The following is a 14534-nucleotide window of genomic DNA, read 5'->3' as shown; positions in this document are numbered from 1 at the left end:
TTTTTAATCAGAGGATCAGATGCATGACTTTTTTTTTAATGGATGCAGATCTTCTATCCGGTGTCTCACAATAAATTCAAGAGGATTTTAGTTTGCCAGAAATGTTGCAAATGCACTAATTTTAGCAAGATGTCGATACTTAATATTATCCTCTTGAGACATAATTTTGCATGCAAAATTATCCCATAATCTTTGTAGGTTTGTTAATAATGATGCATTAATGCCCTATATCTAAATCTTCTCCCTTCTCCCCCCCCTCCATAACTCTTGGTATCTAAATTGATGACAGCTCTGACACAAGCAAGATAACAGTGCTGTGTAGTATACATTTGTTTATATTATCGGCACTTCTCAGTTTAGGTGGAAGGAACCATTACCTTTATTTAACAGTGGTTTTTCTTTTTTGTTGTTGTGTTTTACAGTTCTTTTCCCTGGTTCAGCCTGAACTATATACCAGGCCCTGCTGAAAATACCACCCAACAGTTTTCTTCTGCAGCTTATCCAGTTTCTCTTAAGTGCCCTGTACATATTGTATGTTTTATGATGAGATGCAGTTTCTTAATATGTATTACAGAAATACTACTGGTATTTGCAAATATGTAGTTTAATTGTATTATTGAACTCTCATTTTGGGGGCTTGGGCACATTAACAGATTAATCCATCTGTATAGGGCTTTTGCTGTTGGATAGAATTTAAATTGTCTACATAAATATTTGTCTCAGGACCCTTAGATTTTATCTGAATACACAGATTAGGCTTTAAAAACAGACACACATGTTGTTTTTGGCTTTAGGAGTTTGACTAAGTTAGCTTTTGAACTGACACTATGTAGCAGCATTTTTTGGTATGGTTAGCATGGCACATATTGGAACATAAAGCATTTTACTGTACAGGTAAGGAATGTGCCATGTTTTACTTATTCTCTCTCTCTTTCCCTCTCACTCACTCCCACACACATCCTGTGTGTATTCAGAGACCTTCAGAAACATTCATATTCATTTTCATGAGTCAGCAAAAGCCCTACTCTTGATTCAACAGAATATTTCCTTTACATACTTTTTTCTCTTAATTTTTACAAAATTGTATGGTAGGTGTAAAAGAAAATCATAGTAACTGTACCATATTATTAACCCCTAAATCAAACTTTTTTTGTCTTGTGTATCTTGATTTTTCTGTGTGCTTTATAGTGAAGCAGCCGACACGAGTCGTTGTTCATAAAACAGCTTTTGAAAGTTGAGAGCACACCCCTGGAGAACCGACTGTGCTTGCTTACGTTTGGTTCATGACTTAAAAATCGAGTACAGGTGATGAAATCTTGGCAGTGTTAACAAAAAAGTAGTGTGTATTGTGCTATTTTTTTTTTACTCTAGAAACTTAACCATTTGTAGAGAAAAAGGAAACAAATTTTCACACATTGAAGTTTCATTCTGACATAAAATTAATGATAAATAATCATAGAAATCAAGCTTTATATTTTAGCGAACATAAGTACTTTCAACAAACTCAGGTGGTGTATCAGGGAGACATTTTCTGGGTGTTTTTGTGTGTTTTCTGTCTTGGAGAAGAGTGTGTTCTAATGCATGGGTGTTTCTCTGCAGGAGTTATTCCTGATGAGACTAAGGCTTTGTCTCTGTTGGCACCAGCTAATGCAGTGGCAGGTCTTCTGCCTGGTGGTGGACTCCTGCCTACTCCTAACCCACTTACCCAGGTATTAGTTCTATTGAATTCTTAAAGCATGGAAAGGAACACAGAATGGTGGATAAAGCTCAATATATGTGTGCCTTTTTTGAGTGCTGTGTGATTCCACTTCACAGACTATTGTCACATGGTCAGGGTATTGTAAAATGCTGTTGTATTGTAATCATAAGTATTAAAGTGGTAGTTTACATTTTAAGGACATTCTCAAAAATAATATATATCTTACCATTTTGTCTGAGGCATATTTCTGTTGCACATGTTGTTTAAAATAGTATGTTCATTTGAACTGAGAAAATTAAAGTGAAGTTGACTTTTTTTTCTTTCCTCATACCCTTTTATCTTTTGTCTTGGGGTTTACGTTAAGTAGATGACGTGAAGATGAATTTGAAGATCTGGCTAATTCATAGATACCTTTGATGTATAAAATTGTGTAATAAATAAGCCAATTTTATATAATAGTTGACCCTTGAACAACATGAGTTTAAACTGTTTGCTCCATTTATGTGTGGGTTTCTTTTTAACTACTACATGGCTTTCCTGGTGGCTCGGATGGTAAAGAATCTACCTGCAGTGTAGAGATCCAGGTTTGATCACTAGGTCAGCAAGATCCCCTGGAGAAGGGAATGGCTACCCAGTCCACCCTAGTATTCATGCCTGGAGAATTCCATGGACAGAGGAGCATAGCGGGCTATAGTCCATGAGTTTGCAGTGTTGGACGCAACTGAGCGACTAACACTTTCACTTTGAGTACGTATAGTACTACACAACCCAAGATTGGTTGATTCGAAATATGGGCCAGTGGGTATGGAGAGCTGACTGAAGTTACAGGTCTATTTTCGACTACATGAGGAGTCAGCACCCCTGGCCCCCATATTGCTCAAGGATCAACTGTATTAACAGGATTTTAACTCAGTGAACGGTTAAATTACAGTATGTTTGCTACCTATACTTAATAAGTAATAATGAAACTAGGAGAACTTTAAGCACAGTACTTGTGAAGGTCAAACTGCCTGCAAAGTTGTAAGATTTTGCACTGTTTGTGTGCATTAAATTGACTGATTATGAGGAATTCCTGGTGGCTCAGAAAGGGGAGAGTCCTCCTGCAACGCAGGAGACCTGGGTTCAGTCCCTGGGTCGGGATGATCCCCTGGAGAAGGGAATGGCTACCCACTTCACTATTCTTGTCTGGAGAATCCCATGGACAGAGGAGCCTGGCGGGTTATGCTCCGTGGGGTTGTAAAGAGTCAGACATGACTGAGAGATTAAGAACATACAACAGGAAATTACTAGGGAACTCTTAATGAATGTAAGAATCTCAGGTACAGAAAGAGCCACTACTGCTGTGGCTAAGAAATGTAACTAAGTATTAGTTGCCAAGTCATGTCAGATCCTTTGTGACCTCATGGACTGTAGCCCACCAGGCTCCTCTGTCCATGGGATTCTCTAGGCAGGAATACTGGAGTGGGTTGCCATTCCCTTCTCCAGGGGATCTTCCCACCCCAGGGATCGAACCCAGATCTCCCACATTGCAGGCAGATTCTTTACCATGTGATCCACTAGGAAAGCCCTAAGGAATAAACTTAAGATACACATTTAGTTGGGGAGAGGAGCCCCCACAGCTTACAGACTTAAACTAGTAATCATCTGACCCTTTAGAGGAAAAAAAAAAAAGTTGACATACTTTCCCAGCCTGACAGTATAAGACAGAAACAAAATTTTAAATAAATACAATTTGAAATTTCACAGATTGGCGCTGTTCCATTGGCTGCTTTGGGAGCTCCTACCCTTGATCCTGCCCTTGCTGCACTTGGGCTTCCTGGAGCAAACTTGAACTCACAGGTAATTTAATATCCTTGAACTCTGATCTTGTTTTTGTAATTAAAGAATTTGTTTAATTAGATTTTAGTTTGCATTTCAGCAGCAGGAGATAACTGACTTAACATTGTAGTGATTTTTTCTTACATAAACTTGTTAATGAGAGATTTAAAAGGTCACTGCATTAGCCCCTTGCCCATCAAAGAATTTCTTATTTTATGATGTTCAAAGTAAAGACTAGTTTTATAGGAAGCCACTACCACATCAGTGTTGCAAAATCAGAATACAAGTCATGAAAAGATAGCAATGTGTTCATAACTTGTTCTCTTGTCATTTACTCACTTGAAAATTTTTGTTTTCCCTCATTGCAATTTAGATAAACTTCTGAAGTTCTTTATGAAAACTTTTTGATTATTATACTGACTGAGCACTTTAATTTTTGTTTTACATATTTGCTTAAAATGTTACTTATCCTCAGGAAATCTTTAAATAAGCAGGAGCTAATCTATAAAATCTGGACTCTCGGCTTCATCATCTTTGTATTTAACTTGATAAAGCAACTGGATATCCAGTACTGTAGTCACTATTGTCATCTATTAATTTTTTTGCAGCTAGAAAATTTACTGTGACGTATTTGGCTGGCATTATATTTCTGTTGGTAATTGTGGTGCTTGGGATATGTTAGCTTCTATAGGTTTGCCAAATTGTTCTAGGACATTTCAACATACTAAAAAAAATTAAAATAGTAATCATGTATTATTCTGTGTGTTCTCATTTTTAATATTTTTATTTTCCAGTCTCTCGCTGCAGATCAGTTGCTGAAACTTATGAGTACTGTTGATCCCAAGTAAGAACTATTTTCTTCTTCTTTCCATTGATGATAGAAATATGTCAGTGTCTATAGATAGCAGTTATTTTTTGATAGCTAAATGAAATTTATCTCAAGGCATGCAATACATACTCCATTTTCTAGAAAGAAAAATCCAGAAGTAAGCCCATCTACAAAGGGTTTTCTTTTGGTGTAATTTTTAATCTTTGAGGATCATCGTAAATAGCTTAAACCATAGTGACCAAAACCATCTACGAGAGAAATGCTGCAAGGCAAAATGGTTGTCTGAGGAGGCCTTACAAATAGCTGAGAAGAGAAGTGAAAGTCAAAGGAGAAAAGGAAAAATAGTGCAGAATTCCAAAGATTACTTAGATAAGAAAGCCTTCCTAAGTGAACAGTGCAAAGAAATAGAGGAGAACAATACAATGGGAAAGACTAGAGAGATCTCTTCAGCAAAGTTGCAGATACTAAAGGATTATTTCATGCAAAGATCAGCACAATAAAGGACAGAAAAGGCAAGGACATAACACAAGCAAAAGATACTAGGAAGAGGTGGCAAAAATAAACAGGTGAACTGTACAAAAAAGGTCTTAAGGCCATCGATAAAAATGATGGTGTGATTACTTATCTAGTGCCCCATATCATGGAATGTGAAGTCAAGTGGGCTTTAGGAAGCATCACTACGAACAAAGCTAGTGGAGGTGATGGAATTCCAGTTGAGCTATTTCAAATCCTAAAAGATGATGCTATTAAAGTACTGCACTCAATATGCCCTCAAATTTGGAAAACTCATCAGTGGCCACAGGACTGGAAACAGTAGGTTTTCATTCCAATCCCAAAGAAGATGAGTGCCAAAGAATGTTCACCTGCTGTACAGTTAAACTTACTTCACATGCTAGCAAGGTAATGTTCACAGTCCTTCAAGCCAGGCTTCAACAGTACATGAACCAAGAAACCTCCAGATGTAAAGCTGATTTAGAAAAGGCAGAGGAACCAGAGATCAAATAGCCAACATCCGTTGGATCTTGGAAAAAGCAAGGAAATTCCAGAAAAACATTTGCTTCATTGACTACATGAAAGCCTTTGACTGTGGATCACAACAAACTAGAAAATTCTTCAAGAAATGGGAATACCAGATCACCTTACCTGCCTCTGAGAAACTGTATGCAGGTCAAGAACCAACAGTTAGAGCCAGATCATGGAGCAATGGACTGGTTCAAAATTAGGAAAGGGGTATGTGAAAGCTGTATACTGTCACCGTTTATTTAACTTACGTGCAGAGTACATCATGAGAAATGCCGGGCTGGATGAAACACAAGCTGGAATCAAGATTGCCTTTCTAGGGCTGGATGAAACACAAGCTGGAATCAAGATTGCCTTTCTACTGCAAGCCAAGCTGTTTCTCAGAGTTACTTCATGAGTATTACCCTAAGGATTCTCTCAGGATGACGAATAGAGAGCTAAATGTTGTCTTTAGTTGGTTCATTTAAAAAATTATTTTGACTACCTCCTATAAGCTTGACCTTCATGGCATTTATACTCGGGAAGGGACACATTCTTTAACTACAGTGAAGCATCTGCATCCAACTCGAGGAAGTCCAGAAATGCTGTGGGAACGTTATAACAAGGAGAAGAACTTGGCTTGAAGATCAGAGAAGCCTGGGAGATGAATAAGAGAAAGACAGAGTGAGGGAAGCACTAGCCCAGAGGAAGAGTAATATACATCACATACTAAAAGTCACTGTCATTTCGGTGCTTTGAAAAATTTCATTCACACTGCCATTTATATTTCCTACTTGACATATCACAGATTCTTGAGATGTTTTCATTAGTCATTTCTTAGTGTGTTAAGCGAAAGTCACTCAGTTGTGTTCGACTCTTTGCGACCCCATGGAGTATACAGTTCATGAAATTCTCCAGGCCAGAATAGTGGAGTGTGTAGCCTTTCCCTTCTCCAGGGGATCTTCCCAACCCAGGTCTCCCGCATTGCAGGCGGATTCTTCACCAGCTGAACCACAAGGGAAGCACCTTAGTGTATTAAATCCGAGCTAAATTCATTTTTTTTCTTTTTATTTTAACTGGAGGCTGATTACTTTACAATATTGTAGTGGTTTTTGCCATACATTGACATGAAACAGCCATGGGTGTACATGTGTTCCCCATCCTGAACCCCTCTCCTACTTCCCTCCCCATCCCATTCCTCTGGGTCATCCCAGTGCACCAGCCCTGAGCACCCTGTCTCATGCATCAAACCTGGACTGGCAATCTGTTTCACATATGATAATATACATGTTTCAGTGCTATACTCTCAAATCATCCCACCCTCACCTTCTCCCACAGAGTCCAAAAGATTGTTCTATATATGTGAGTCTCTTTTGCTGTCTCGCATATAGGGTCATTGTTACCATCTTTCTAAATTCCATATATATGCATTAGTATACTATATTGGTGTTTTCCTTTCTGCCTTACTTCACTCTGTATAATAGGGTCCAGTTTCATCCACCTCATTAGAACTGATTTTCTTTTTAACTGGGTGAAAGTCACTGTCAGTAAGTAGGAGAGCATGTGGGGGAGGCAGAACAGAATCATTTGATTATAGTAGTTACTGGCATTTTTTCTAAAAATGACCAGGTGAAATCCAAGCATGTATCTACCATGAAGCTTATTAAATAAAATATGACTAATAGAGTTAAAAAATAAAAAACCTCCCCATAGCCATTCTTGTTTACATTTTACACTGCCCACAAATAACTACCATCCTCAACTTGGTGTCTATAGTTTTTTCTCACTTTTTTAAACCCTTTAGCCTTTTCAGTCAGGAATTTCATAAGTAACTTTGTATGTCATTGGCTTCTGCCTCAGTTTGTCATCTACAAGCTTAAAAAGTAATTCTCTTCCCCAACAAAATTAGGATGAAGTAGAAAAATTATTTAAATCACGTGAAGCAAAGTTCTGTTAATCAAAAATCACTAGCATTATTATATTCTCATTTACTAACAGTTTTAGAAAGTATATGGAAAGTTCATGGATGTTCAGCAAAATTAGTTTTTTTTCTTATTTGACATATCTGCATCTTTTAAAATGGCAAGTGCCATTTTGCATAGTGCCATTTTACTATATTGTGTATGATTGTGTCAGAGTTATCATAAAGTCTTCTCACTTTTTTTCAAGGAGTATCTTAGTAAAATGATGGGAAACGTGTATTTAGTTGGATATATAAATGTGTTTTTAAATGTCATATACAATTCTTGATTCTATTCCAGATTGAATCATGTCGCTGCTGGTCTTGTTTCACCAAGTCTGAAATCAGATACCTCTAGTAAAGAAATAGAGGAAGCCATGAAGAGAGTACGAGAAGCACAGTCCCTAATTTCTGCTGCTATAGAACCAGGTAAAATAGATTTATACAATTATGTTTGGAAATATGTTGAATAATACATCAGTCATTTTTTCCCCATATTTTGATAAAAGATCATTTAGGGCAGTGATTCTCATTCAGAGGGGGATGGGTGGTATGGGTAAGTGTTGTCACCCAGGCATATTTGGAAATACCTGGAGAAACTTAGTTGTCATGCTGGTACAAACTGCATCCGGTGGGTAGAGGGCCAGGGATACGCTAAACATCTTAGTGTTCAAGACAGGCATCTCCCAACTCATTCTGAAACATTGGTGCCTAGGATTACCTAATATTTCATGTGGTATTTTGGTTGTTTTTAATTTGGGGGGTTTTACTATTGTTTTTAGTCATTTATGTTTGCCTAAGTTCAGGTATGACATAAATCCCTTATGATTATACAGTGGAAGTAAGAAATAGATCTAAGGGACTAGATCTGATAGAGTGCTTGATGAACTATGCATGGAGGTTTGTGACATTGTACAGGAGACAGGGATCAAGACCATCCCCAAGAAAAAGAAATGCAAAAAAGCAAAATGGCTGTCTGAGGAGGCCTTACACATAGCTGGGAAAAGAAACGAAAAGCAGAGGAGAAAAGGAAAGATATTCCCATCTGAATGCAGAGTTCCAAACAATAGCAAGGAGAGATAAGAAAGCCTTCCTCAGCGATCAGTGCAAAGAAATAGAGGGAAACAATAGAATAGGAAAGACTAGAGATCTCTTCAAGAAAATTAGAGATATCAAGGGAACATTTCATGCAAAGATGGGCTCAATAAAGGACAGAAATTGTATGGACCTAGCAGATGCAGAAGATATTAAGAAGAGGTGGCAAGAATACACAGAAGAACTGTACAAAAAGATCTTCACGACCCAGATAATCATGATGGTGTGATCACTCACCTAGAGCCAGACATCCTGGAATGTGAAGTCAAGTGGGCCTTAGGAAGTATCACTACGAACAAAGCTAGTGGAGAGGTGGTGGAATTCCAGTTGAGCTCTTTCAAATCCTAAAAGATGATGCTGTGAAAGTGCTGCACTGTATATGCCAGCAAATTTGGAAAACTCAGCAGTGGCCACAGGACGGAAAAGGTCAGTTTTCATTCCAATCCCAAAGAAAGGCAATGCCAAAGAATGCTCAAACTATCGCACGATTGCTCTCACCTCACATGCTAGTAAAGTAATGCTCAAACTTCTCCAAGCTATGCTTCGGGATTCGTGAACCGTGAACTTCCAGATGTTCAAGCTGGTTTTAAAAAAGGTAGAGGAACCAGAGATCAAATTGCCACCATTCACTGGATCATCGCAAAAGTTCCAGAAAAACATCTATGTCTGCTTTATTAACTATGCCAAAGCCTTTGACTGTGTGGATCACAATAAACTGTGGAAAGTTCTGAAAGAAATGGGAATACCAGACCACCTGACCTGTCTCTTGAGAAACCTGTATGAAGGTCAGGAAGCAACAGTTAGAACTGGACATGGAACAACAGACTGGTTCCAGTTAGGAAAAGGAGTACGTCAAGGCTGTATATTGTCACCCTGCTTATTTAGCTTATATGCAGAGTACATCACAAGAAACGCTGGGCTGGAAGAAGCACAAGCTGGAATCAAGATTGCCGGGAGAAATATCAATAACCTCAGATACGCAGATGACACCACCTTTATGGCAGAAAGTGAAGAAGAACTAAAGAGCCTCTTGATGAAAGTGAAAGAGGAGAGTGAAAAAGCTGGCTTAAAGGTCAACATTCAGAAAACTAAGATCATGGCATCTGGTCCCATTACTTCATGGCAAATAGATGGGGAAACAGTGAAAACAGTGTCAGACTTTATTTTGGGGGGCTCCAAAATCACTGCAGATGGTGGCTGCAGCCATGAAATGAAAAGACACTTACTCCTTGGAAGGAAAGTTATGACCAAGCTAGACAGCATATTAAAAAGCAGAGAATGACTTTGTCAACAAAGGTCCATCTCATCAAGGCTGTGGTTTTTCCAGTGGTCATGTATGGATGTGAGAGTTGGACCTTAAAGAAAGCTGAGCGCCGAAGAATTGATGCTTTTGAACTGTGGTGTTGGAGAAGACTTTTGAGAGTCCCTTGGACTGCAAGGAGAGCCAATCAGTCTATCCTAAGGAGATCAGTCCTGGGTGTTCAGTGGAAGGACTGATGTTGAAGCTGAAACTCCAATACTTTGGCCACCTGATGCGAAGAGCTGACTCATTTGAAAAGATCCTGATGCTTGGGAAGATTGAGGGCAGGAGGAGAAGGGGACGACAGAGGATGAGATGGTTGGATGGCATCACTGACTCAATGGACATGAGTTTGAGTAAACTCCAAGAGTCGGTGATGGACAGGGAGGCCTGGCGTGCTGGGGTTCATGGGGTCGCAAAGAGTCAGACAGACGGAGCGACTGAACTGAATTGTTTGGGGTAGCCTGATATATCGTCCTTTATTTGCCCAAGAAAGCCTAATAAAGGTTCTTCTATTTACACCATTTGTTTAAATATAAGTAAATATATTATTCTTTGCAGGTTGTCTTTTTGAGATGAGATGAATGAGTGTCCCATTTTCTGCATATATGTATTTGGATCTTAGGTCTTGATTTTTTTTTATTCCATCATAAACAATGCTTTATTCATTTTCTTCATTCCAATTCTTAATGGGATGTTTTTTATTATATATGGTATTAGACAAATAATTATAAAGTATAATGGATAAATTAATACCAAATGCTTTATGTGTATTATCTCATTTAACCAGGTTATGAAATAATTAACCCAGGGTCACATGGCAAGCAGTTTATTTAGATAACTGGACCTGTATGACTCCAAAACACAGAACACCATTTCTGTTTTCATTGGAAACTCATAACTGAAATGACTGAAAACGACTTACTTCTTTATGAAATTTTTTTTGCTGCACAAATTTTTGTTAATTTGATATTCACAATAAGTTGAATTCTATTAATGAAATGATAGAAATGTAGAAGAGGAACTCATTCTCACTTTGTGCATGCAGGCTAAGTCGCCTCAGTCATGACTGACTCTTGTAACCCTATGGACTATGGCTCACCAGGATACTCAGTCCATGGGATTCTTCAGGCAAGAATAGTGGAGTGGGTTGCCATACCCTGCTCCAGGGGATCTTCCTGACCCAATGCAGCTCCTGCATTGCAAATGAATTCTTTACTCTTCAGTTGCTGGAGGCGGGGTAGGGGGTGCAGCATTCTCACTTTGAGTGATAGTCCATATATGAAGAATGCAATGGCTACATTTCTCCTTCATTAAGTCCTTAGTTAAAGGAATTTATGTGTTATTTTAAACTACTAAATGGTAACAGATCATTCTTGCTCTGCTCTGTAAACTTACAGTGTTGAAACTGAGTGCAAAAGCAGAACAGAAAGATTTAAAAGACAGCTGGTTTAGTAAAATCCAGTTCTATCCCTGAATTATAGAAATGAGTGATTGAATGAGACATATAGGAAAGGAGCATAGAGCTAAGTGATGACTGAAAAAGGAACATTTTGCTGGTCCAAGAATTTTAAATGTTTCTCTTATGTTTTTATTATAAATATAAATATTTTACACTTAGGTACAGTTTGGGGAGGTGTTACTAATACATGAACATATACAGAGTAAAGTTTTAATCTAGGTGAATTGTAGCTATGTTTGGGGTAGGAGAACCCAAGGTATGCAAAAAGGACTCATGATTTAGAAACCTCTAAAGAGTAAAGAATGAGAAAATAATTATTTTCATAGATTGTTTTATGGATGACATGTCACAGCTTCAGAAACCTTTAGATACCTGAATTTAAAAATCATATATTAAACCTGAAAATTAGGGTAATAAACTCTTAGAGTGACTCCTCAATGGAAGGGTAATAAACTCTTAGAGTGACTCCTAAATGGAAATAATATTTCTGCTTCATGATTTCTAAATCCAGATTCCTTTTCACTTAAATCCAGATAAGAAAGAAGAAAAACGAAGGCACTCAAGGTCAAGATCACGTTCTAGGAGGAGGAGGACTCCCTCATCTTCTAGGCACAGGTAATTAGATTGATTGCTGTTTGGCAGTAAGTTCTTCCTTAGACAAAGATAATTTCCCTGTGTCACATCTGCTGTTAACCTAATTAGCTCATGGCTACAGTGGTTTTGATAACTACTGCTATTTGCAGAGTATGTAAATTACTGTTCACAGGTATATAAATAGAGAAAAGATGGTAGATACTTTAAAATTCCCAAAAAAAATCCAGGGATAGGAAGAAGCCACTGGAATTCAAGCACTGAGATGAATTAGTACTCTGAAAAGGACACTGAACTTGAAGCTTTTGACTTGAATTCTAGTTCTGACATTTCACTAGACTCCTGACTTACAACATGGAGGGTTGTTATGCAACTTTAGCTTACCCATCTAAAGCTTGAATATTTGCAGATGACGTGTTTTGAGATTGCTCTTTGTATTACTGGATAAACTACATGATGGTAACTATTATTCTTTATCCTACCTAGAGTAAGACTGCAGTGTAAAAGGACCAGTGTATTCTCTTCCTCAAATGACATACTTGTGTAGATTTGTAAGGATCCTTCTAGACCAATGACTCAAACTTGCTAGTATTAGGACCTCTATGCTCATAAAAAATACAAGAACTCCAATGAGCTTTTGTTTATGTGGTTTATAGCATCAGTGTTGGCCATAGTAAAATTTGAAACCATCATTTGAAATAATAATGAATATTAAAACCCATTCGTATTAACTTAGCTTTGAAACAGAGCTTTTCCCCAAAAAATTAAAAGAATGGTTTTGTTTACATCTTACATCTTTGCAAATTTCTTTAACATTTAGCTTAATAGAAGATGTATAGGATTCTGCATTTAGCTTATTGTAGTATATTTTGGTTAATATATATAGGAAATCTGACTACACAAATATATAGTGAGAAGAGGGAAAAGGAATTTTATAGTCTTTTTGGGTAATTGGGAGTAGTATTCTTTGATATAATACCAAAACTTGTAAAATCTGTTGATCTTTTATTATACTTTTGAGTGGCTCTTTCCCCAGGCATCCTTTTGTACAGTACACATTAATGGTTTGGAAAATGATTGATTGATTGCAATATGCAAGTTTTCAAATGTTGACACTTTTTTACACAATATCAAAAGATGACTTGGTAATATCACCATACATCTTACCAGTAAACCCTTTTAAAATGTTAGGAAGCTGTCAGGTTCACAATGGTGGGTTTAAGTTTTCCAAAGTTTAATTTTCTCCTGAAAGCTGAGATTTGATTTTTGGCATCAATTTTTTTTCCTTGAAATGATAAACAATTCATTTTTCATGAAAGTGTCTAGCAGATACCCAAGTCTGAACAACCATGGTTTGTCAGTTCTTTCAAGTAAAGATGTTTCATGGCAAAAGCAATTAGCTAAGCTCACACTCAGTCACACAAGTGTCTTCCTTGACAGTCACTGAACTTAAAAGTATCAGAAATGATTTATGCATACTGCTCATTTGATTGCACAGAATGTTGCTGAAGGGACCAGATTTAACATTTCTAGTCAATAATGATACTACTTTAATAGTCCTCAACGAACTAGGTTTAATAAAATTAATAATTTTTACTGGCTCTATCAAAGATGTCCTTGGTGAAAATGGCAGGATTTTCACTACAAAATCTTCACAACAAATGCCAGTGAAGAATACAGTAAATAACAGGTTCAGTTGCCACTATCTTGATTTGTAATAAGGAGATGCTTTTGCACCATTGGTGCAAATGTCAAAGTGGCAAAGGCAGGTATTACCTTGTTATGATTCTGTGGGGGGAAATATTGACCTTATAGCTCCCATAGCATTGTTAAGTCATTTCTTAGACTATGCCTTAGTCCATTTGACTGCTATAACAGGATACCATAGACTGGGTGGCTTATTAACAGTAGAAATTTACTTCTCACAGTTCTGGAAGCTGGGAAGTTCAAGATAAAGGTGTCAGAAAATTTGCTGTCTGGTGAGGACCTACTTCCTCATTTATATTGATAGTGTGCTATATCTTCACTGTGTCCTCACATGGAAGGATGGACCAGGGGTGGAGATTTTTTTTTTTTAATAATTATATTTATTTATTTTTGAGTGTGCTGGGTCTTCGTTTCTGCGCAGACTTTTAGCTAGTTGCAGTGAGTGGGGCTACTCTGTAGTTAACGGTGTGTGGGCTTCTCATTGCAGTGGTTTTTCTTGCTATGGAGCACAGGCTCTAGCATGCTGGGGCTTCAGTAGTCATGGCACATGAGCTGAGTAGTAGTGGCTCCCAGACTCTAGAGCACAGGCTCAGTAGTTGTGGCTCACGGGCTTAGTTACTCCGTGGCATGTGTGATATTCATGGACCAGGGATGGAACCCATATTCCCTGCATTAGCAGGTGGATTCTTTACCACTGAGCCACCAGAGAAGCCCCCTCTGAGATGTCTTTCATAAACTCATTCATCCTATTCATGAAAGCTGGGCCTTTATAACGTAATCACCCCAAAGGCTCCTACCTCATAACATCATCACATTGGGTATTTGGTTTCCTGTAAGAATTTTGGGAGAACACAAAGCTTCAGTCTGTAGCAGAATGTTACGGGGTGGTTCTCTCTGGTGTGTCTGTGTCATCCACCTTCATCCCAGCCCATTTCATGCTTTAAGATTTTTGTTCTTCAAAAACCCAAATCTAGAACATCTGAGGGTGCCATTGAACCTTTAGAAGTTCCCTGTTGCCTTAATAAGATGACACACAAAACCTTACTTTCTCTTAATCTTTCCACATTTTAACAT

The 14534-nt window shown here is 37.9% G+C and overlaps 1 protein-coding gene across 13 annotated transcripts in view; it reads left to right on the top strand.

Annotated features, from left to right (window-relative positions):
* The window catches only part of SRSF11 (serine and arginine rich splicing factor 11), a 51070-nt gene that overhangs the window by 22325 nt on the left and 14211 nt on the right, over positions 1-14534 (top strand). For 9 of the 13 annotated variants that reach the window (XM_081490677.1, XM_081490674.1, XM_081490672.1 and 6 more), the window contains exons 4-8: positions 1600-1709; positions 3446-3538; positions 4312-4361; positions 7607-7734; positions 11696-11777. In XM_081490677.1, coding sequence (XP_081346803.1) covers positions 1600-1709; positions 3446-3538; positions 4312-4361; positions 7607-7734; positions 11696-11777 — 463 coding nt within the window. Of the gene's footprint in view, positions 1-422; positions 1306-1599; positions 1710-3445; positions 3539-4311; positions 4362-7606; positions 7735-11695; positions 11778-14534 lie in introns of all 13 variants that reach the window. The other 4 variants (XM_081490683.1, XM_081490681.1, XM_081490682.1 and 1 more) reach the window with 1 other exon arrangement.

This window comes from Giraffa tippelskirchi, chromosome 5, assembly GCF_054371585.1.
Source record: "Giraffa tippelskirchi isolate mGirTip1 chromosome 5, T2T-mGirTip1v1.2.pri, whole genome shotgun sequence".
Classification (NCBI taxonomy): Eukaryota; Metazoa; Chordata; class Mammalia; order Artiodactyla; family Giraffidae; genus Giraffa; species Giraffa tippelskirchi.
The sequence above is the reverse complement of the archived record's forward strand: the minus strand, read 5'-3'. Positions and strand labels throughout refer to the sequence as shown.